Genomic DNA, 23,316 nt, shown 5'->3' on the forward strand with positions numbered 1-23,316 from the left:
GTTTTCAGTAGCTTATAGAAAAAATGTCAACAATAACAATAAAAACATTTAATCAAACATATATATAACATATAGGCCTACATACATTTCATTCTTCTGACTGACAGGTTACAAGATTAAAATATGATATATGTCAATTTGTGCAATCACATGTTATGTGAGGTTTTCATGCTCCCACGCCACCAGAGAGCCTGAGAATGTTTTGTGAACTACACAAATCTGTCTTATTTTTTACATATAGAGTAGCCTATTTTGTACCCCTTTTGTCTCTCAGTTTAGCCATTATGCTAATGAAATCCTGCCACTGTTTACTGCTGTTGTACACTATGAAATGGCTCACCAGCCAGTGAGGAGCACCCTTTGGGAGGACTCCTCCTGCTCAACATTCCCCGCTGACAGGTGCCACCCCATCCTGTAGGAGTATGTGCAGTGACAAAGTACGCCCTCTGCGCCTGGCTTCCCTTTCACAAACAAGGCCAACTCTATCAGGCAAGCTGGATGCAGTACGATGGAGTCAAACCCCCCAGACCACTGGTTCACAAACAGTGGGTCAGGATGTGGGCGAAGCGACGCGTTGTGATCTTGTAGATCTGCTGTTTTCACTAGTTTGGGACCCTGGCAAACGTGTGATTAAGAACCATTGCCCTGGACTCTGCTGTGGTGGTACTTTACTCTCTCTGTCCATGGTGCTGAAAATTGAATAGCATGTCAGAGAAAAGGGCAATATTGATTAACACATTGTATAGGCATGCCTTATGAACTATTCATAGGAGAGAGAGTTGTCCCAAGGCATGTGTGCACATTTGTCATGACTGTAGGCTTTACTTAGAGTAGCCTATATAAAATGAATGTTTGCTGGCCAGTGGCCATTGATATTGAAGCTAACTGAACATGTATGCCCATCTTTCACTGCTGTAAACTGTAGGCTATTTCTGACCTGTAAGTATGAGTAAAGTGATCTGTTCAGAAGAAACACTGGGGTTATTTCCTCTGATAACCCCAATTATAATGAAAGACATGAAACAATCTGAAATAACAATTGATAGGCTACAATATAGCCTATGTATGACATAGGTAAATGATATAGATATATGTAGGCTAGAATCAATCAACCTCTAATTAGGCTAACTACTAGGCCACTTGATCACCCCTTTTTTCATTATATGGAGCAAGGAGCATGTTTACAATAATTATAGTGCTTTGATCATAGAATGAAGATGGGCTATAATAGGACTACTATAGCAACAGGGCATATATGCCTGAGGCCACAATATGGCATACTTGTATATCCTAAGGGAAGTGTGGGGGTGTTTGTGTCACATGGTTGCGTGGCCCATATTCATAGATCTCTCCAGCAACTCTACATCCACACTGCACTGTTGTGTTTGCTGGGGGTATTCACACGCACGGCACATAGCCTATACTGTTTGGAACCCTCAATAGGCAGGCTTACCTTTTTGGTATTTGGGATGCTACTCGCGCGCCACCCGTGCGGAAAATAGGTTTTTAGCACACTTCTGACGTCACTCCGATCGATCGGTTCGGTTCATGGATGTATGGAGGTTCGGTTCTGTTCTGTCAGTCCGTGGTGTTACACTGACATTGGTGATTTACCGAAGTCTGTGATTTCAATCGCTCGGTGCCAAATCATATTTTGTTTCCAGCTCAGGTGAACGTGTTGTTATAATGTTATTTCACGCGGTATTTTGATCAAATTACTTTTAAGATTATGCTAATATTGAGATTAATATTACAAGGGAGATTTCACTTTCACACGGATTTATTTCACTCAAAAGGCAATCAAGGCTTATCCTTTTCCCAATAATTGAAAACAAGTGACAACACCACCTGGCTGTGCATGTGTGACACGGACTGACAGTGACACCAATAAAGTCTTCTCATGCAACTTGCTGTCTGCCTGGAATGCACCTGCTCACCTCTATCTGTGGCGCTATCGGTTACAAAAAAAAACCTCTGGAGTGGCATAATTCGATAGGTCACCGTATCTGATGCAACACGGGTAACCGCGGCAGCGCAGCGCGCACTCACTCCATCGCTCTCACCTGCTGCAGCAGAGGAGAGAGAGAGAGGGCACCGTTCACCACCACTGGAGAGATAATTACCGCGAGGTACAGAGAGAGAGAGAACCGGCCACAAACATTCGCTTGTCGGACACACACAGAACAAAACGTCTGCCAGACAGAATGCACAGTCTCTGTGGCGAACCCCGTGTCGATGAAGCGAGCAGCGGGCATTTCGGGTGAACGTCCCCGTACCCCGTTTGTACCGCTGGCACGGTTCTCTGAGCCCCGGGGAGACTGCAGCAGCAGCAGCAGCAGCAGCATCCGAGGAAGCGTCAAGTGTCAAGTTCGCTTCGCGGAGCCGCTCACCGCCGGCGACGACGATCATGGGCCGCGGTTAGCGACCAACCTGTCGTCGGCTGCTGGGGGTCTGGTGGGGAATTTGGCCAGAATTACGGCGGGGATCAAATACAACTCCTTGTCTCCCGGCAACGGGAGAGACCTCTCGAGGCTGCTCGTCATGTCTCGCGCCAAGGAGCGGCTGAAAGGCGGGAAGGAGACCAAGGACAGCGTCACTCTGTTGCCCTGCTTTTATTTTGTCGAGGTGAATACCTGCCTGCCTGTCTGTCTATCTGTCTGTCTGTCTGACAGACAGACAGACAGTCTGTTTGATCTCTCTCCTTCCTTCCCTCCCTCCCTCCATCCAGCCATCCATCCATCCATCCATCCAGCCAGCCAGCCAGCCATCCGTCCATCCGTCCGTCCGTCCACCCGTCTGTCTGTCTGTCTGTCTGTCTGTCTGTCTGTCTGTCTGTCTGTCTGTCTGTCTGTCTGTCTGTCTGACTGACTGTCTGTCTGTCTGTCTGTCTGTCTGTCTGTCTGTCTGTCTGTCTGTCTGTCTGTCTGTCTGTCTGTCTGACTGACTGACTGACTGACTGACTGTCTGACAGTTTCTGCATGTCTCTCTTTCTCTGTCACTGTCTGGTGTCTCTGCCTGTCTATCTGCCACTCCGTTTGTATGCTTACATCTATCTATCGATTTATCGATCGATCTCGATCGATTGATTTATATCTGTCTGTCTAAGAGTGAGATGGAACACTGTTGATCCCTGGGGGATTTGTCTATTGCTGCGTGCTAATTTATCTGCCTTATTTTGAACACTACTGTAACATGACAAACTGGCTTCTTTGATACTGAGTGGTGAGTGATTGGCTGTCTGACTGGGTGCAGTAGTTGGGGTAGCTGTTGTTGGGCCTATTGGTCAGTCAGACACCAAAATGTGAGTTTTCTGTCTGATTTCACTGTGTAGAAAGAGTGACCTACAGACAGCCTCTTTACAATTGTTTCATTGTAATAGACTCATTGTTGTCCATATATCACATGCACTGTGACTGACAACCTGCAGTAGTACAGCCTGTAGAATCAGCATTGTCAGTCACTTGAGGGTAGAGCCAGACAAGTGGCGGAGTGGTTTTGATACAAAGCAACACAACCACAGGTCTAGAAACCCATAGGTGTTCTGTGAGAGACAATCTGTGATGATGACTTTCATTCTGTTTGTCTGAGAGAGGCAGTATGTAAGTCTCCAAAATAATAGATATAATGATTGATATACAGTATGACATGTACAATCAAGATATTGACAACATATGTTTCAACATTCAACCCTTAACTTTAAAAGACATAATCTATTCACCAGAATCATCTCCTCTATCTCCTGGTTGCTTTTCTATTAAGGCTGATGCATACCGGTACTACACTTATTGTGCCGATATAAAATCACTAAACGATTTTATTTCGGCACTAAAAGTGTAGTATGCGTCACCCTTTAACCTCATTCATAAGTCTGAGATTCAGAGATTCAGAGATTCAGTAAAGACATGTGGCTACAGAGATTCAAAAGGAAATCTTACACACATCCATGTAAGTTGTAGCACATGCTTAATAGTAGATATAAAGTATAAATTGCTATTGGACTAGTAGGCCTACACTGCAGTCAGAAGTTGGTGATGGTGAAAGATGGATCACAATATAATTTGCGACCGAAGGTCGCAGTTTACCATGAGAATGTCACAGCTTGTCTCCGTGTGTGTTCACATTTTTACAGTCTATGGGTTGGTTCACTGTGACATCACAGGTGACATCACAGGTGACATCACCTATGTAAAAGTCCATAAATGGGTATTCCCCAAATCCCTTTTATGCCCATATTTAGAGATCCCTATTGTCATCAATATTAAGCCCATATCTAATATGGGAATCCCCATATATGGAGGAAGACAGCCCATATCTGTGCGGCTGGTTCAGACAGGGATCTCCATGTAGGGATGTACTATACAGTACATGGATATCCATATAATGGTAACTGGTCCGATATACATCACTGGCCAGATGGCCAAGAATTGGCGCGACCTCGCCCTTTAGGTCGCCCTGAAGCGTCTTACTAGTATAATATATACTGTATAAGAATATGGAGATTGGTCCATACATGTAACAACACTTTTAAAGGAGCTATAGTCAACTTTGTTCTTGAAAAACGGATGGTAAAATAAAAAATAATGTTTCGAAAATATGTTATTAAAAAATTAAGCTTTATATGCATTTCTTTTCTTTTCAAAAATGACCACAAAAAGTGTAAAATAATGATAAAATAATAATTGTGGCCGTTGTCAGGCTGACTTTGTTTACATCCCTCTTCTATTCTTTTATATGGATTCCATATAAAAGAATAGAAGAGGGATGTAAACAAAGTCGGCCTGACAACGGCCAAAATGAAAAAGTTGACTATAGCTCCTTTAAGTCTAGGTCAAGAAGCCAGTTATAGTCCTGTTGTTGACCAGTCTTAGATGTTCCACCTACGGTATAATACTTCTGTGCTAAGCAGCTGTTGACTGACACATGCTTCTCTCCTGGCCTCGACTCCTAAACACATAGTACACAATGACTGAATGAAGGCTAGCTTCTGACTACTGGTTGCCGCAGCAGACTCTTAATACTATCAATACTGAATCTTTATGCACACAGCCCAAAACATAACATTGCAGCAAGGGGCTTCGTTGTGGGCAGAGCAGAGAGAGAGCAGTGACTATTGACAAATTGAATAGAATAGAATTGAATTGAATCCCTTGTCACTGTGACATGTACGTATATGTACCAGTAAGACTCCCTAATCGGGAGATAAGCGACCGTTGGTCGCTTATCTCCTGTCACACTGCTGACATCAGTATGACATCACACCGTACACAAATGACCCTTATAATAGTTTGCCTGTGTCCATTTATGCCCATATATCTGATGACATTGGGACAATGATCTCCATATATGGGCATAAAACTTATGTTAATTAGTAAAGCCTGGGGATCTCCATATATGGGCATGAGGGGTACCCTAAAAGGGCATCATCTGGGAATAGCAAATATAGTTATCCTAGAAAGTGAAGATCTTACATCAAAGGCCATAACTACCTACCTACCACCATACTGCATTCCTCATTAAACTACCTACCAGTAAGATGCCTAAGGGAGAAAAGCAAAGGGCGAGGTTGCACCATTTCTTGGTCTTCTGGCCAGTGATGTATATCGGACCATTTAACCATATATGGAGACATCTGGTACCCATAGATATCCACAGATATGGGCTTAATATTGATGACATAAGGGATCTCCATATATGGGCGTAAAAGGGATTTGGTTCCCCTGGCATCACAGGGATCTCCATATATGGGCATAAAATGGATTTGGTTACCCTGGCAACACGGGGATCTCCATATCTCCATATATGGGCATAAAAGGGATTTGGTTCCCCTGGCATCACAGGGATCTATTCTCCATATATGGGCATAAAAGGGATTTGGTTCCCCTGACATTACAGTGATGTCAGTGGCTGGTTCTACAGAGGGGATCTCCATTTATGGGCATAAAAGGGAATGTATGTATGATGATGTCAGATATCATAGACGTCATAGGACTTTCACATAACGAATAACTGAGTAAGCATGTAAACCCGTAAAATCTATATTTGGGCATGGCTGATTTATGACCTCATCATGATGACACGAGCAAACACAGCTGAATTGTATAAATGATCAGTGCAGAAACCAACAGAAGTATTTGACCAAGACTCTTGATCTTCAAGAACCCTGAGAACCTGTATTGTTTGGTATTTTACCATTTTTGGTGTTTGAAATGTTGAACTGGACTTTACATCGTGAAAGTGGATTCAATATATTGAGATTCTATGTCTCTATATATGGAGTTATATGTTGTTCGTGTCCAAATATGGGGCTTGTGAGGTCAGACTTAGTGAGATTCGTCGGTTATCTCCATATATGGAGGGATGTAGGGTAAAAAACATGGTTGCTATGGTAAACAGTTGGTTGCTAAGGTAAAAAAAACATGGTTGCTATGGTAAACAGTTGGTTGCTAGGGTAAAAAAATGGTTGCTATGGTAAACAGTTGGTTGCTAGGGTAAAAAAAACATGGTTGCTATGGTAAACAGTTGGTTGCTAGGGTAAAACCATGGTTGCTAAGGTGGTTGCTAACGTACACTAACAGACCAGCAACAACAGACTGTTGCCAAAGCAACGTACACAAAGGTTTGTGTACACATGTGGTGTGATGTCATACTGATGCGGAGATATGAGCAGGGCAAAGGTGTGACGTGTGACCGACCGACCGACCGACCGACCGACCGACCGACGGACGGCCGGTGGAGGTTTTGATACCAGTAAGACTCCCTAATCGGGAGATAAGCGACCGTTGGTCGCTTATCTCCACAAATAGGCCAAAAAATTTGTTTTACCAATTATCAAGACATACGGGCAGTTGACAGTTTGCCATAGTTACTCATTGAAGTTGAATCTCCATATATGGAGATAACCTACGCATCACACTAAGTCTGACCTCACCAGCCCATATTTGGGCATGAGCAACTTATGTCTCCATATATGGAGATATGATGACATCACACAGTCCTCAGCCGATGATGTGGCGTGATGTCATACAATACACAAACGAGCCCTACAGTATAAAGGGGCAATTCTTGCCAGGAAAGAAGCATTTCTTCGACTCAGACCTTATCGCCAGGGTTGGCTTATAGCAGCTGTCGGTAGGACCATATATGGATTCTGTTAGTGTGGATCTCCTAACAGGGCATCATCTGGGATACAATCCCTTTTATGCCCATATATGGAGATCCCTAACAGAATCCCTTTCATGCCCATATATGGAGATCCCTAACAGAATCCCTTTTATGCCCATATATGGAGATCCCTAACAGCATCCCTTTTATGCCCATATATGGAGATCACTAACATCTAACAGAATCCCTTTTATGCCCATATATGGAGATCCCTAACAGAATCCCTTTTATGCCCATATATGGAGATCCCTAACAGAATCCCTTTTATGCCCATATATGGAGATTCCTAACAGAATCCCTTTTATGCCCATATATGGAGATCCCTAACAGAATCCCTTTTATGCCCATATATGGAGATCCCTAACAGAATCCCTTTTATGCCCATATATGGAGATCCCTAACAGAATCCCTTGTATGCCCATATATGGAGATCCCTAACAGAATCCCTTTTATGCCCATATATGGAGATCCCTAACAGAATCCCTTTTATGCCCATATATTATGGAGAAATCCCTGCTCTGAGTATCTGACATCAGTGTGATGTCACCTGTTTATGCCCATATATGGAGATCCCTGCTCTGCGTATCTGGTTGCTATGGTAAACAGTTGGTTGCTAGGGTAAAAAAAACATGGTTGCTATGGTAAACAGTTGGTTGCTAGGGTAAACAGTTGGTTGCTAGGGTAAAACCATGGTTGCTAAGGTGGTTGCTAACGTACACTAACAAACCAGCAACAACAGACTGTTGCCATAGCAACGTACACAAAGGTTTGTGTACACATGTGGTGTGATGTCATACTGATGCGGAGATATGAGCAGGGCAAAGGTGTGACGTGTGACCGACCGACGGACGGCCGGTGGAGGTTTTCATTGCGACCGTAAGGTCGCAGTTTAGTATGAAAACCTCCACCGGCCGTCCGTCGGTCACACGTGCGGTCGACCGCACGTCACACGTGCGGTCGACGTGTGATGAGGTCACGATGAGTCATCTATGCCCAAATATAGATTTCTAGGTCAGATGGCCCATAGAGTTTGTGATGTCAAACCTAGCAACCCAATATAAACAAACTTGATGTCAGACCTGAAGTATCCTTTTATACCCATATATGGAGATACAGAGATCTCCATATATGGGCATATTAGAAAGCCCATATATGGGCATATACGGATGACATCAGGGATATCCATATATGGGCATAAAAGGGACAAGGGCTTACAGTTAAGAGATCTCCATATATGGGCATATCAGAAAGCCCATATATGTTCATATACTGATGACATCAGGAATATCCATATATGGGCATAAAAGGGACAAGGACTTACAGTTAAGAGATCTCCATATATGGGCATAAAGGGACAAGGACTGTTACAGTAGATATAGAGATGTCCATATATGGGCATAAATGAACAAGGACTGACAAACACTGAGATCTCCATATAACCTATGGGAATATTAGGGACGAGGACTGTCAGCTTGTAGACCTATTTTCTAAATATTGTTGTACATTAAAAACTTGAAATGGGTCGTTCTGCATAGTACTTGGGATTTGTTGATGTAAATGTTCACATAGAGTGTAATAATTGGTAAAACAAACTTTTGGCTTATCTCCCGATTAGGGAGTCTTACTGGTAGTAAACTGCTCCCTGACGGTCGCAACTAAACTGCGACCTTACGGTCGCAAAAAGTCCATATATGGGTATTCCCCAGAATCCCTTTTATGCCCATATATGAAGATCCCTGATGTCATCGATATATATCACTGGCCAGATGGCCATCTGTGTGGCTGGTTCAGATAAGGATCTCCATGTATGGGCATAACATGTATTGTATGTATACTAGAGGTTCGCGGCCCTTCTGGCCGCTCACATCTAGAGTCCACGCCCGCTTCTTTACTAAAAAACTTTTTTTTTTCAAAAAAAAAAAGTTTTTTGAAAAAAAAAAGTTAAAAAAAATAAATAAAAAAAAGTTAAAAAAAAAAAAGGAAAAAAAGAAAAAGAAAAAAAAGGAAAAAAAAAAGAAAAAAATTAAAATAAAAATTAAAAAAACATTTTTTTTGGGGGGGGAACTATTGTGGCGGAACTATTGTGGCGCAGCGCACGTTTCCGGTCGGACATATTTGACCGCCGGACGCACTTCCGGTTAAGAACTCCGTGTGCCACGTGATCAGTCCTAGCCAAGTGGTGTATACGGATGTTACTGTGATTGAGGTGAAAGAGAAAAGTAGAAAGTTGTGAGCTAACTATTAGCTATTTTGTGTGTGTGTGTGTGTGTGTGTGTGTGTGTGTGTGTGTGTGTGTGTGTGTGTGTGTGTTCTGGCTACGCCCCCCTCGGTTGAAATTGGATCCGCCGGTCCCATAGCTGGGAATACGAGCCAATCGACGGCGTCACCATGGCAACGGGGGGCCAATGATAGAGTTATGGGCGGTATTCCTTACGTTCTAGCACCTACCTATGAGTTGAAGTCGATGTAAAGGGGGCGTGAATGGGCTTGGAAGTGGGATGTATAGAGGAATGTATATATATAAGATGGATACATATTATTATTAATAAAGGATAAAATAAAATAAAAAGTCCATATATGGGCATTCCCAGAAACAAAATACCTTTTATGCCCATATATGGAGATTTCTGATGTCATCTTTCCTGAGCCTGCTTTACTCTGATTTGCACCAGATGGCCAAGAATTGGCGCGACGGTCTCATGTCGCCCTGAGGCGTCTTACTAGTATATATATAAATGCATGTATCTCTGAAGTTAAATCAAAGGGGACACTTTCACTCTCAAACCGTTTAACACTTGCGATGCAGGAATTTCGTTATGTTTACATTTTACTAGGATATGAGCCGCAGAACAAAGTTTTGTCTGCAACACAAGCAGTTATTTTAGACCCCATCTCCCAGACAGTGTAGTCATGGCTTCCCCTCGGTCCGTCCAATAACAGAACAGATAGTCAGTCAGCAGCACTTCCGGCGAGAGGACGAGAACAGCTCCAAGCCGATTAGAAAACTCACTCGGCTGAGTCTGCTCCTCCAAAAAGCTAATTGCGACTGTCAGGGAGCAGTTTACTATGAAAACCTCCACCGGCCGTCCGTCCGTCCGTCGGTCACACGTCACACGTCACACGTCACACCTTTGCCCTGCTCATATCTCCGCATCAGTATGACATCACACCACATGTGTACACAAACCTTTGTGTACGTTGCTGTGGCAACAGTCTGTTGTTGCTGGTCTGTTAGTGTACGTTAGCAACCACCTTAGCAACCATGGTTTTACCCTAGCAACCAACTGTTTACCCTAGCAACCAACTGTTTACCATAGCAACCATGTTTTTTTACCCTAGCAACCAACTGTTTACCATAGCAACCAGATACGCAGAGCAGGGATCTCCATATATGGGCATAAAAGGGATTCTGTTAGGGATCTCCATATATGGGCATAAAAGGGATTCTGTTAGCTGTTAGTGATCTCCATATATGGGCATAAAAGGGATGCTGTTAGGGATCTCCATATATGGGCATAAAAGGGATTCTGTTAGGGATCTCCATATATGGGCATGAAAGGGATTCTGTTAGGGATCTCCATATATGGGCATAAAAGGGATTGTATCCCAGATGATGCCCTGTTAGGAGATCCACACTAACAGAATCCATATATGGTCCTACCGACAGCTGCTATAAGCCAACCCTGGCGATAAGGTCTGAGTCGAAGAAATGCTTCTTTCCTGGCAAGAATTGCCCCTTTATACTGTAGGGCTCGTTTGTGTATTGTATGACATCACGCCACATCATCGGCTGAGGACTGTGTGATGTCATCATATCTCCATATATGGAGACATAAGTTGCTCATGCCCAAATATGGGCTGGTGAGGTCAGACTTAGTGTGATGCGTAGGTTATCTCCATATATGGAGATTCAACTTCAATGAGTAACCATGGCAAACTGTCAACTGCCCGTATGTCTTGATAATTGGTAAAACAAACTTTTGGCCTATTTGTGGAGATAAGCGACCAGCGGTCGCTTATCTCCCTATTAGGGAGTCTTACTGGTTACCAATGGGACAATACTATTTCCGGGTTACGCTGGAGGACAGAGTGAGTGAGTGAGTGAGTGAGCAAGCAGAGATTTGGGGTATTGGCATTTGGCTAGAGGCCCTCTATCACCTCCCCCAGCCTGATCATAGGCCCCTCTCTGTGGGATAGGCCTGGTTTCCCTTAGTTTGCCACAATACATACATAATACATTACAATACATGTCATTGGTTACCTGTGCCTCTGAGACCTTGGGCCCCATATACATGAAGATGATACTCTGAGTCATTTCCAAAACGTTCACTGTACAGACAGAATCGTCTCAAGAAATGCAAGTGTCTACATGAATCCACTGAGAACGCAAAAAAACCCCACTGAAAATGTTGTAGTACAAATGCCGGCCTGTGAGTGGCGCTGTAAAACTGCCACAAAGCACCAAAAAGAGAGAAGAAGGGAGCGATGTTATTTTTTTGCCTTACTTTTTATCATGTCCACTTGTTGCTGACAGAGGTGCTGTGGGAGGGAGGGAGGAGTACAGTTTGCATTAAAAGCTCTATCGCACTCAGTAGCACAAACAAACGCAGGGGAGGGGGGCTCGGCACATGCCGGTTAGGGAGAGGTTGTGCTGCAGCGTCATAGCTTCAGGAATAGGGATGGGTATTGTTCACCTTTGAATCGATACGATACCTTTTTCGATACCTGGGAATCGATACGATACCCTTTTCGATACCATTTTCGATACTTTTTATTTAAGTTTAACTTCAACACGGAAAGAGTGGTGACTCGCTGCTGCGGTAGAGCAGAGGTGATGATGATGATCACACAGTGTGGCGGAGCGGAGAGTATAGACGTTGGATAATCATCATAATAATAAACATTATAGGCTATTGTCGGCTATTTTCCACAGTAACGAGTGTAGCCTACTAAAGCAGTCATTAAACTCTCAGTAGCCCAACTGTTACAGATGCGACCGGCCAGGGGTGCGTTCCAGAGTATCGAAATGAGGTATCGTTCGTTTTTACGTGAACCGATACCCGATAGTATCGACGTCATGCAATCGATACCATTAAAAGTATTGCAGACGATACCCATCCCTATTCAGGAATGATGTGTATTCGGCTGTACACACGGACCGATTCACTCTGGGAGTCCGTTCCAAAGATGTGCGTCTTCGGGCACCCAAGACGCTGTCTCTGTGTGGCAGAAAGGTCTAAAAACGATATAGAACCAGTGTGGAATCACCCAAATTTGTTTTAGTCTGGACACCGCCAGTGTCAACCCCTGAATTATATCCATTCTATTTTCAATAAACCTAGCTTCGGGATCAAGGCATTTCAAAACGAAAAGCCTGGGCTAGCCCCCCTGTCTATGTTTCACGACGTTTTAATTGTATATAAAATACATGTAGCCGTTCAGATACATATCTTATTTTACATCAGTATTGTTCATGTGAACTGGTTTCTTTAGGCTTATCCTTTATAATTATAAAAACGCTATGATTTATCACCTTAATGACACCTTAATCTGATAGATATACCATATAATTGGGATAGGGTTTTATGGTTAGGCTATATATAGACCTTGGTTATATCGACCTTGGCCAGTGATCTATTTTCCATTACTATGTGCATTAACATTTAAATCTATTATCCAACTTCATGCATTGTACAACTGTAAAAAAAGAAGATTGTTCTTTAACGCATAGTCTGATTGTGATATGAGCAATTACAAAACAAGTGATCTATTTCATTTCTTTTACTTTCTTTTCTCCAACTTTAATCAATCTCTCCTCTCTCAATTGCAGCTGGCTTGACCCTCTTGCATCTACCATCTCCCTCTCTCTCTCTCTCTCTCTCTCTCTCTCTCTCTCAAACACACACACACACACACACACACACACACACACACACACACACACACACACACACACACACACACACACACACACACACACACACACACTGTGACACCATCCTACCTACTAACTGGCCTGTGTTGGCCGTTGCTAGGCAACATGGCGCTCTGAATGGGGTGTATTTTTGTATCAGCGCATTGAGGACGTTTAGCAGAGATAAAACACTTGTACCATACCCTGCTGCTCCCAACTGTGCACATGGTAGCAGACAAGCCTTATTATATTTATGGAATCTTTATATCTTTCTTCCTTTAGACATAAGACACTGGAAAGTGGCAGTATGTACAGTATGATGTTTGACAGAGATATTAACCACTTAAACCACAGCATCCATATTCTGGGGGGAACATTATCCAAAACATTTCAGCGTTGTGTGCTTGTAGATAGGCCAGAGTACAGAGCCAACTCCAGTTTACTTAAGTCTAGAGGGTTTAAGTGGTTAGCTCCACAGATATAAAGAGCTAGATGCCTCGTTCGCCTCTGCAGTTAATTGGAGCGATGTGCAAAAGTTCTAGACCGGACTTCCTGAAAAAACTAAGGGAACGCTGTCAGTCAAAGTGACTACTGGCCAATCACAGCGTGTCTTTTCCGTGACTTATCCAAGGACCACAATTCAATTCAACAGAGCCAGTTCCGATGTTGCGCTGCTCAGCTGTTCTTATAGGCTGCATACGTAAAGACCAGCCCCCACCTGCCTCTGATTGGCTTACCGACTTCCGTATGTGTGACGCACGCGGAAGCAATGAACACGGAAGCGACGAAGATTCCCTTAGTTGCTCAATGCATACACCCCCTAGCCGAAGGAGGCGTCTACCTTTCTATGTCTATGGTTAGCTCCCTGAACTGTCAGAAGACCATCATGGATTTTGTGTTTGTTTGAGGTAGCTAGTAAAGCTGTTTTGTCCATAAACATACACACACGTTCACATTGTACTTGTTGATCAGAAAGGCTGTGTAGAATGAATCCATCCATCACCTGCTCACTTTTTTGGCTGATGTTTTACTTCAATTTTTTACCTTATTTTTGCGCACATTTTCTCCAACTGTTATTTAAGTTTTATGGCCCTACTTTGTAAACATTGCGTCGTCTCCGTTCACTTCATGGGGCCAGGTCTACACATCTATTGGCGAATAGTGACAAAGCGCAAACCGGAAGTTTACAGAATGCATTGGAGTCTATGAGGGAAAAGTGACATTTCGAGTAACATGAACCACGTGACCTGACTGGCGCTGTTTCTGACCCCGCATTAGCATAACTCTCTAATACAAGGCTCTGAGTCAACCTAGTCGAACTACTCTCTCTCTCACTTTCTCTCTCTCTCTCTCTCTCTCTCTCTCTCTCTCTCTCTCTCTCTCTCTCTCTCTCTCTCTCTCTCTCTATCATAGTCCGAGGCGAAGAGCTATCACCTCAACTTTTAGGTGATAAGCTATCACTTAAAAATGTGAAAACAAGTGGAGGCCATCATAGTCACTGACGCACGGTGAAGTCCTATCACCGCACCTGTGTGCCCCTGAAACCAGGGGGCACACTGATTGGTCAAGATCAGTGAACGGGGTGATGTCTGAAGGTAAAAACAGAGGAGAGATGTCAGGGTTCGCGCAACTTCGCGGTGATAGCCCTTCACCATGGCGAATGACGTAATGTTGTAGTTTTCTGACTTTAAAAGATTACATTGCGGTGATAGTTTATCACCACAGACTGTACTATGATAGGGCCATCTCTCTCTCTCTCTAAATATATATATAATTGTATATGTATATGTATATGTGTAATTGTGTATACTGTGTGTGTGTGTGTGTGTGTGTGTGTGTGTGTGTGTGTGTGTGTGTGTGTGTGTGTGTGTGTGTGTGTGTGTGTGTGTGTGCATAGATACTATCGACTACTAGTACACATTGGTGATTCCTTTATTTCCACTGACTGAGGAAGGTGTGAGTAAAACACATGTTTTGCCTGTCTTGGTCAGGGGGGAGAAAAGGAGGAGGAGGAGGTACAGTAGAGGAGTGCAGGATGTAAAATGGAGATGACAGCAGAGAAGAGGAAGAATAGAGGAGATTCAGGCAGAGAGGAAGTGAAGGGCCATGCTACAGTGTGTGCCACTATAATCCTGTTTTCAGGATTTTTTTACTCACTGTGTGTGTGTGTGTGTGTGTGTGTGTGTGTGTGTGTGTGTGTGTGTGTGTGTGTGTGTGTGTGTGTGTGTGTGTGTGTGTGTGTGTTCCACTTTGCTGATTGGGATTAGAATGAGGAGGAAAACAGATACAGATAGGCAGACAGGGGTGGAGCCCATGCCCAGAACGTTGTCATTTTATCGGCCTCTCGGTCACTTTGATTGATTGATTGATTGATTGATTGATTGAAGACTTTATTAGAAGGTTGCATAGGAAAAGGTACGGTTTCATGGCGGTACAGTTCACTGGTACAAGCCAAGGTCAACTAAAAGAAGATCCTAGTAAGCTCTATGGCTTATTTACACAGGAAACCTTTATGTATATCATATAACATTGAAAGACAGACGGATAGAACACAGTACTAGTTACAGCAGGGGTTCTCAACCTTTTCAGGCTGTGACCCCCAAAATAATCATATTTTAACTGGGACCCCCCCCCCCCCTTTTATGCTTTAACTATTGAAAAATAGTAGATATACAAGCTCACAGCGCGGCACCGAGTGCTGCGCTGCGAGCTTGTAGATCTGCTATTTTTGAAAAATCTTGAAAATTTGAATTTTGACCCGATTCTATAAGTGTCTTTTGAATCCTTCTAAGATTTTTTGAAAAACCTACGTTTCTATGTCAGCAATCTGGCGAGCCATCGTCAAAGAAAAGGTCCTTTTCACTTAACTGGAGCTTAGTTAGTCTGTTCTTGAGAGACTACTATGTCAGTGGTTCTCAAACCTTTTCATGTGAAGGACCCCCAAAGTGATATGTATTTGGCCACAGACCCGCATCTCAAAATATTTAGTTCCAGGGAGTCAGGGACCACCCAGAAGCAAAATTTGAGTTACAAACGTTCGCTTTGAAAATACAGATCTACAAGCTCGCAGCGCGGCACTCGGTGCCGCGCTGTGAGCTTGTATATCTGCTATTTTTCACTGGTTAAAGCATTCAATAATTCTAGGCCTAAATTTAAAAACTGTGTCTTGGATTTTCACCATGTGGAGCAGTGGTGGGCAGTGAATAGAACGTTCCTGGTGGATGTGGGCGTTGTCAGAGCTGACCCAAGCATCACTTGGCACCAGTTGCTGTGTTTCTAAAGCAGGGGTCCTCAACGTTTTCAGGCCAGGGACCCCTCAGCTGAGAGAGAGATGAAGCATATTGTATAGAATTGTGTTGCAGATTAAAAATGTTCATACAGTAGATTTCTTAGACAGCTTAGACTTGTTTGACAGCACTGTCATCATGTTGTTGGAGTAACGTGTATTTTCAGACATTTAACCACTTGAACATCAAATACTTAGTCTGATCTTCTTTGCCAAAAACAGCCGACCTACAAGCTTACAACGCCGCCGTTGTAAGCTTGTAGATCTGCTATCTTTGGCTCATGTTCCACTCAGAATAGGGATGCTAGGGTTCAAATGGTTAATGTAAAAAACATGATTCTATCACACAAAGATTTGGTGGCATCCCTGTAGTAACTCTGAGGACCCCCTAGGGGTCACAGACCCCCTGTTCTAAAGTGTTCCTTATTTGTGTGTGTGTGCGTGCGCTCGTGCGTGTGCGTGTGTGTGCGTGTGGTCTTTTGCAGCTCCCTATCCTGGCCTCCTCTGTGGTCAGTCTGTACTTCCTGGAGTTGACGGACGTGTTCCAGCCGGTGCATTCTGGGTACAGCTGTAGTGACCGCAGTCTGTCCCTGCCCTACATTCTGCCCAGGCAGGAGTTCTGTCCTCTGCTGCTGCTCTTCAGCCTGGCCTTCATCGTCCCCATCGTCACGGTAACCAACCACCTTGACCTCTGACAGTTTGCCCTACAGAATCACATTCATTCATTCATTCATTCAAGTCTGATGTTCATACAAGGAATGTTCTTTGGCATCTGGCATAGTGAGTGCGCAGCAATAAAGACATTTAACAGTTAATGCAAGACTACAGGAAGGGACAGACTTCCTGTTTTAGCTGGTTAAAGTGAGGGTAAGGGGTTGATTGATTGATTGATTGATTGATTGATTGATTGATTGATTGATTGATTGAAGACTTTATTAGAGGTTTGCATAGGAACAGATACCGTTTCATGACAGTACAGTTCACAGGTTCACGGTCAACTAAAAGGATACACCCAAGAAAGCCTATGGCTTGTTTCAATTGAGATCCTTTTAAAAAAAAACTCATATAACATTGATTGACAGACAGATAGAACACAGTACTATGCAGAACAGAAGATATCAGAAAAACAGCGTGGGGTTGGATCATGCCTTTGAGAAAAACAGTTGAGCGACATTAGTGTAAAAATTACAGGAGAGCTTGTGAGCAGGGTAAAAAAAGGTGGGTATAGACCCCTGAAAGACCCTGGTCAAGACAGTATGGGGGCATAACAGCAAACCTTTCCACGAAACCTGGTAGGTCCGACCAGTCAGGTACTGTAGGAGTAGAACCACCTGAGTGCTGTCCTAGTGATGCCAAGGTCAGAAAGGGTGTCCAGGTGTCCAGCGTCAAATGCTACTGACAGGTCAAGAAGGATGAGGACTGTGTAGTGGGAGGCAGCCTGGGCACCGTGGAGTGGTCTGTGACAGAAGTGATGTTTCATTCAAGTGGGCTGGCTTGAATCCTGACTTGTTTTGATACAACAGGTAATTATGTGAGAGATAGAGAGAAAGCTGTCTAGAAAACAACTCGTTCAAGAGTTTGGGGAACAAAGGAATGGGCTGTGATTCATGCCTCTTGCCAGGTCTGTAGTTCTTGGTGTCAGGGTCAGTTTATTGAGGAGTGGAGTAACTCTGACTGCCTAGGGAAAGCAGATGAAAGCAGATGGATGTGTTGATGATGGTAGTAATGAATGGGAGTAGATTGGGGGCAATGGCCTGGATAGAAGATCTGGAAAGGGATGGGGTTTATAAGACAGGTGTTTGATCTGGTGGATGACACCAGTTTGACACCAGAAAGAGGGCTGAGGAGAGATGGATGACAGGCATTATATATCGGGGAGGCAGAGGACTGAATCTCTGAAAGAAATAGGGTTAGGATAATGAGGTGGAAAATGTGTAGAAGGAGGAATGAAAGTGGGAGAGGTCACCTGATTGGCCCTTCCTGCGCCACTTTCTTTCAGCTGCCGTTGAGACAGGGGCGTCAATTGGGTATGGCAGGGGTATGCAGCTGCCATACCCTGGATCCAGAGGGGAAAATAAAAGTTACTTATACTTTACTTATTTACTATACGTTACTTTGTCTATCTGTGCTGGTTAATATGTTGTTAAATTACAGTAAAATAACTACAAATGCAAAATTTAACAAAATGGTCACTTTAACAAGGTATTAGGCAGGTCAGCTGCACAGGTGCAATTCATTATTGTTAATTGTGACACGTTTACTAACATGTTTAGCTGCACTTGAACAACCATTCCAGGCTGCCATATCCAGCCCAAGAAACCGTAGAAACGGGGGGAAAAATAGAATGTAATTCTTAAAATAAATGTATCATGCCTGTTGCTAAGGTATGGCAACATGACTGGTGTCTTGCACACGCACGAGACACCAGTCATGTTGCCATACCTTAGCTTTTTCTGAACTGACGCCACTGCGTTGAGACATGTTTGCTCAGCTCCGGGGGTTTCAAACAACGAAGGAGCTCGTGGACACAGACGTGTCAGCTTGGAAGTGAGAGGGCAGTGACGGTAAAAGGCAGATGAAATAATTTACAGGAAGTTGCTTGGTTTGCTGAGGTTTCAGACTCAGTTGAGAAGGAGGCAAAGTAATCAGGGGAGGAGAGAAGAGGATATGGGTTGGGTACGTTTAGGTGGGACAGTGAAGACCGGTGAAGAGGAATAACAGCGAGATTAGAGGCAGAGCAGGTTTTAGATTCAGAGAACAATACAATACATTGCTGCTCTAGAGGAGAAAGAATGAAGACAAGAGAAGTGTCATGATACTTGCGGGTAGATTAAAGGCACCGACTCGCCACCAAGTAAAAAGAGAGGGGTGAAAGGAGCTAATAGAGTAGGGGTTCTCAAACCTTTTTAGGCTGTGACCCCCAAAATAATGAACTGGAGACCCCCCACCCTGACAAGCACTTGGAATTGTAGGTATTACATTTAATGTGACTCGGTTCCACAGATAAATATTGTGAAAATAGCCGATCTACATGCTCACAACGCCTCGCAGTGTGAGGCGTTGTGAGCATGTAGATCGGCTATTTTCACAATGTTCGCCCTACTTAATTGCGACCGTCAGGTCGCAGTTTAGTATCAAAACCTCCACCGGCCGTCCGTCCGTCGGTCGGTCACACGTCACACGTCACACCTTTGCCCTGCTCATATCTCCGCATCAGTATGACATCACACTGCTGACATCAGTATGACATCACACCGTACACAAATGACCCTTATATAAGACCGGCATTATCTACCGACAGATTAGTAACAAGATGTCAAAATCGTCTAGGAAGGATGGTGTGAGTCATGCTGGCACCCTTCGCGGCAGGAGGAAGCTGGTGCAATCGACCCCTTGGCTTGTCGGGACCCCTGCCTACTAACGGGGTGGCAGGCTATCACCTCAGACTAGAACCCGTACGGGGTGGCCGACACCAGCCCATTGACAAGAGAGAGGCCTTGATGTCCCTTTACTCTTTGATGGGGTGGCCAGTTGACTAAGAGTTTCCGTTCGGGCCTTCTCGATATTGTACAGATTTCCACGGGAAATCTGGGGGTGGCTGTTACAAAGACCCTCACTCACCTTCACGTCATGTGGCTAGTCGTTAGGTAGCCATAGTTACACGTTGAAGGTTGAATCTCCAGATATGGAGATAACCAACACATCCCTCCATATATGGAGATAACCGACGAATCTCACTAAGTCTGACCTCACAAGCCCCATATTTGGACACGAACAACATATAACTCCATATATAGAGACATAGCTGCTGACATCAGTATGACATCACACTGCTGACATCAGTATGACATCACACCGTACACAAATGACCCTTATATAAGACCGGCATTATCTACCGACAGATTGTGGAGATAAGCGACCAACGGTCGCTTATCTCCCGATTAGGGAGTCTTACTGGTATTTAACAGTTTGGCCAGTTTGGTTTTAAAATGGTCTTGAAAGTCCTTAAATTGTCACTTTATAAATGTGCAGATACCCTGTATACACTTACCGTTGAGTGAGGAAAGAAAATGACATTAAGCTAATCATCTGGGGACCCCACAAAATCCTGACCCCAAGTTTGAGAACCACTGGGGTAGGCTATCCAAGATTATCAAGGTAGGACTATCCAAGGTAGTGGCCCTGGGGGATGATTGAGCACAATGATGGAAAGAGGGACAGGTTTTGTAATTGAGATAATGAAATTCAAATATGGAAAGTGAAAGACGAGAAAGATTCCGCCTTTTAAAATGCATTAAAGTGCAATGATAACAACTTTGATAAAGAATATCTACACAATGATCTCTCGTTGACCCTCTATCTTTGTCTCTGTCTGTCTCTCTAGATTCTGATAGGAGAGGCCATTCTGTACTGCTATCTGGCCAAGAGATCCCCAGCCACTCAGACTGAGGCTAACATCAATGCCGCTGGCTGTAACTTCAACTCGTACATCCGCAGAGCTGTTCGGTTCATAGGTTAGTAGACCGCCCTGTATACTTGCACAGCTAGGGCAGTAGCGCCAGGTGTGCCCACCTCTGGCCCACCATAGGTGCTCACCATAGGTGGGCCCGAGGAATGTGTGGGTGGACTACATTGTGGATACAGCAGTAGATAGTGTTTGTCTTACGGCCATCTAATCATGATAACTTGTAAAAAATGAAGCAAATTACATTTTATACCTATGTTTCTCAAACAATCGCAGAACATACATACGTAGATCTACTGTTCATGTAGCAACGTACTTTTGAACATCTGCAGAGAAAATAGTAAAGATAGAGAGAGAGGAGGCAGATATTGCTTCCATCATCATGTTGTTTGTTTCAAAGTAATGCAGTTTGCACTTTTAAAGCCTTTGACACTTTAGAACACTTGGTCGTCTCTTCTGAACGCCAGGCATCTGGTAATGTTGACATGGGATTATGTTTGTCAAAACTCCATGTTTCATTTCCTGACAGCCACCATTATTCTCACACGCTTTTTTGATCCCATAGTTGTTAGGTCAACAGGCAAACCAATGCAGTAACTTTGCGAGTAAATAACCAAAGGCCAAAGAATAGACCCCCAGAAAAATGCGATCGCAGAATTTCCTGCACGATCAGCCAAATGGCGCAGATTATGTGGGTGTCACATTTTTCAAAAAGGCTGTATAATCTAGCAACATTTAGCAAATGTTGCGTATTTCACAACTTTCACATATTCCACATTTAGCAAGTTTTCGCATATTTCGGAACTTCCCACTTAGGCCTATTTCACCACATAAGATCACATAAAACCCTGCCTATATCCCACCGTTTTGCATATTTCGCAACTTCACGCAATTTCACTGCATAAAAATCACATAAAAAAACCTGCATATTTCATCGCAAAATCGAGAATCTTTGCACTCATAATCAAGTATTTTAGTCCGCATAATCAAGGATTTTTGCCCACATTTTACTAGAGGGTCTAAAGGAAGAAATGCTGATGGTGGGCTAAACGATAGGCAAGGAGTCTCCACATCATACAGGCTTCAAATACCACCACTGGGATGTGTTGTTAAAAGATCATATAAATGCAGTCAGCAGTGCCAGTATGCAGTAGGAGACGCCACTGTACATCTCATTTCCCACGTGGGTTCTGCAGCTTGATTTCCCAGGGGAAAAACAACATTATCTGAGGTGTATTTGCAGGGGCGGTTTTTATAAACTGGGGGCTCCCCACAAAGGTAGTAAAAGAGGCACGCGTGAAAAATAGGTATGCGCGAAAAACAGTTTGCGCGCGCGCGAAGCGCAGTAATTAAAAATGCCACCCTCCAACTCAATACCTATTCTGAAAAAGTGATGATTTAGCATGACAAGACAATGAACTTGACAAGACAATGAAGAGCAGAGGCAGAGGAAGCCTATTTGTTGTCATTATGGTTGGTTTTAAATACCTAACCACAATCATTTTGGATCTATTTGATTAATTTAAGAAGAGTACAGTAAGGTAAGTAAGGTAATCAAAGGTATATAGAGTAGGCCTATATGTATATTTTTATACAGGACATATTTGATGCAGGACAATAATTATTTTAATAACAATAAGGGAATATCAGTGAATAATAATACTTTAAAATTTATATTTTTACAATTTCTTTTTAATTATTATTTTTCAAAATTTAGATAAAATAATTTCTTTTCTTAACATCATTAATCTTCAAGCCTAATATGTGTAATCTTTGAGTACAGTTTGGATATTGCACATATGTACAGGAAATTCATAGAGAGACAAGAGAGAGAGCTGATCACTTAACATTCCAATCAATCAACTCAATTGTCGCCAGCTGGTCTCTGTGTGAAATCTATTGACTCCAGTGAGCAGTTGGTCAATTCTTTAAAAAAATCATAACTTTTGACAGGAATGGGCTAGAGACTTACTTTTAATAATGAGCCCAGCAGGGGGCCCCCTCTGCCTAGGGGCTCTACGCAGTTGCGTAGTCTGCGTAGAGCAAATGCCCGCCCCTGTGTATTTGTATTCTCGTTTACAGTACGTTGTGCCAGCCTATTAAAGCTGTATTGTTCAATATGTTTTCTCTGTCCATATGTCCCTGGACTGTGTGTAATTGACCCCGTGTAATGTGATACTTGTAATGTTTTGTTTTTTATAGGGGTCCATATCTTTGGCCTGTGCGTGACAGCGTTGATCACAGACATCTTGCAGCTGTCCACTGGTCAACACACTCCATACTGGTTAGATGTGTGTAAACCCAACCTCACACACATCAACATGTCCACCTGTGAAGAAGCCTTTATACTTGAAGACATCTGCTCTGGACAGGACATAGGCCTCATCAATGCAGGGAGGTAAGTGTGTGTGTGTGTGTGTGTGTGTGTGTGTGTGTGTGTGTGTGTGTGTGTGTGTGCGCGTGTGCGTGTGCGTGTGTGCGCGTGTCTTC

General features: G+C 43.5%; 1 protein-coding gene across 1 annotated transcript in view; it reads left to right on the forward strand.

The window, feature by feature from the left end:
• Positions 1-2,541: 2,541 nt before the first annotated feature.
• Positions 2,542-23,316, forward strand: part of plppr4a (phospholipid phosphatase related 4a) — a gene marked incomplete at both ends in the record, with an annotated part of 41,601 nt that continues 20,826 nt past the window's right edge. The window contains 4 exons of the mRNA XM_080725702.1: positions 2,542-2,625; positions 16,847-17,032; positions 20,746-20,875; positions 23,029-23,224. Coding sequence (XP_080581828.1) covers positions 2,542-2,625; positions 16,847-17,032; positions 20,746-20,875; positions 23,029-23,224 — 596 coding nt within the window. The remainder of the gene's footprint in view (positions 2,626-16,846; positions 17,033-20,745; positions 20,876-23,028; positions 23,225-23,316) is intronic.

This window comes from Nannobrachium achirus (assembly GCF_963921795.1).
Source record: "Nannobrachium achirus genome assembly, chromosome: 5".
Classification (NCBI taxonomy): Eukaryota; Metazoa; Chordata; class Actinopteri; order Myctophiformes; family Myctophidae; genus Nannobrachium; species Nannobrachium achirus.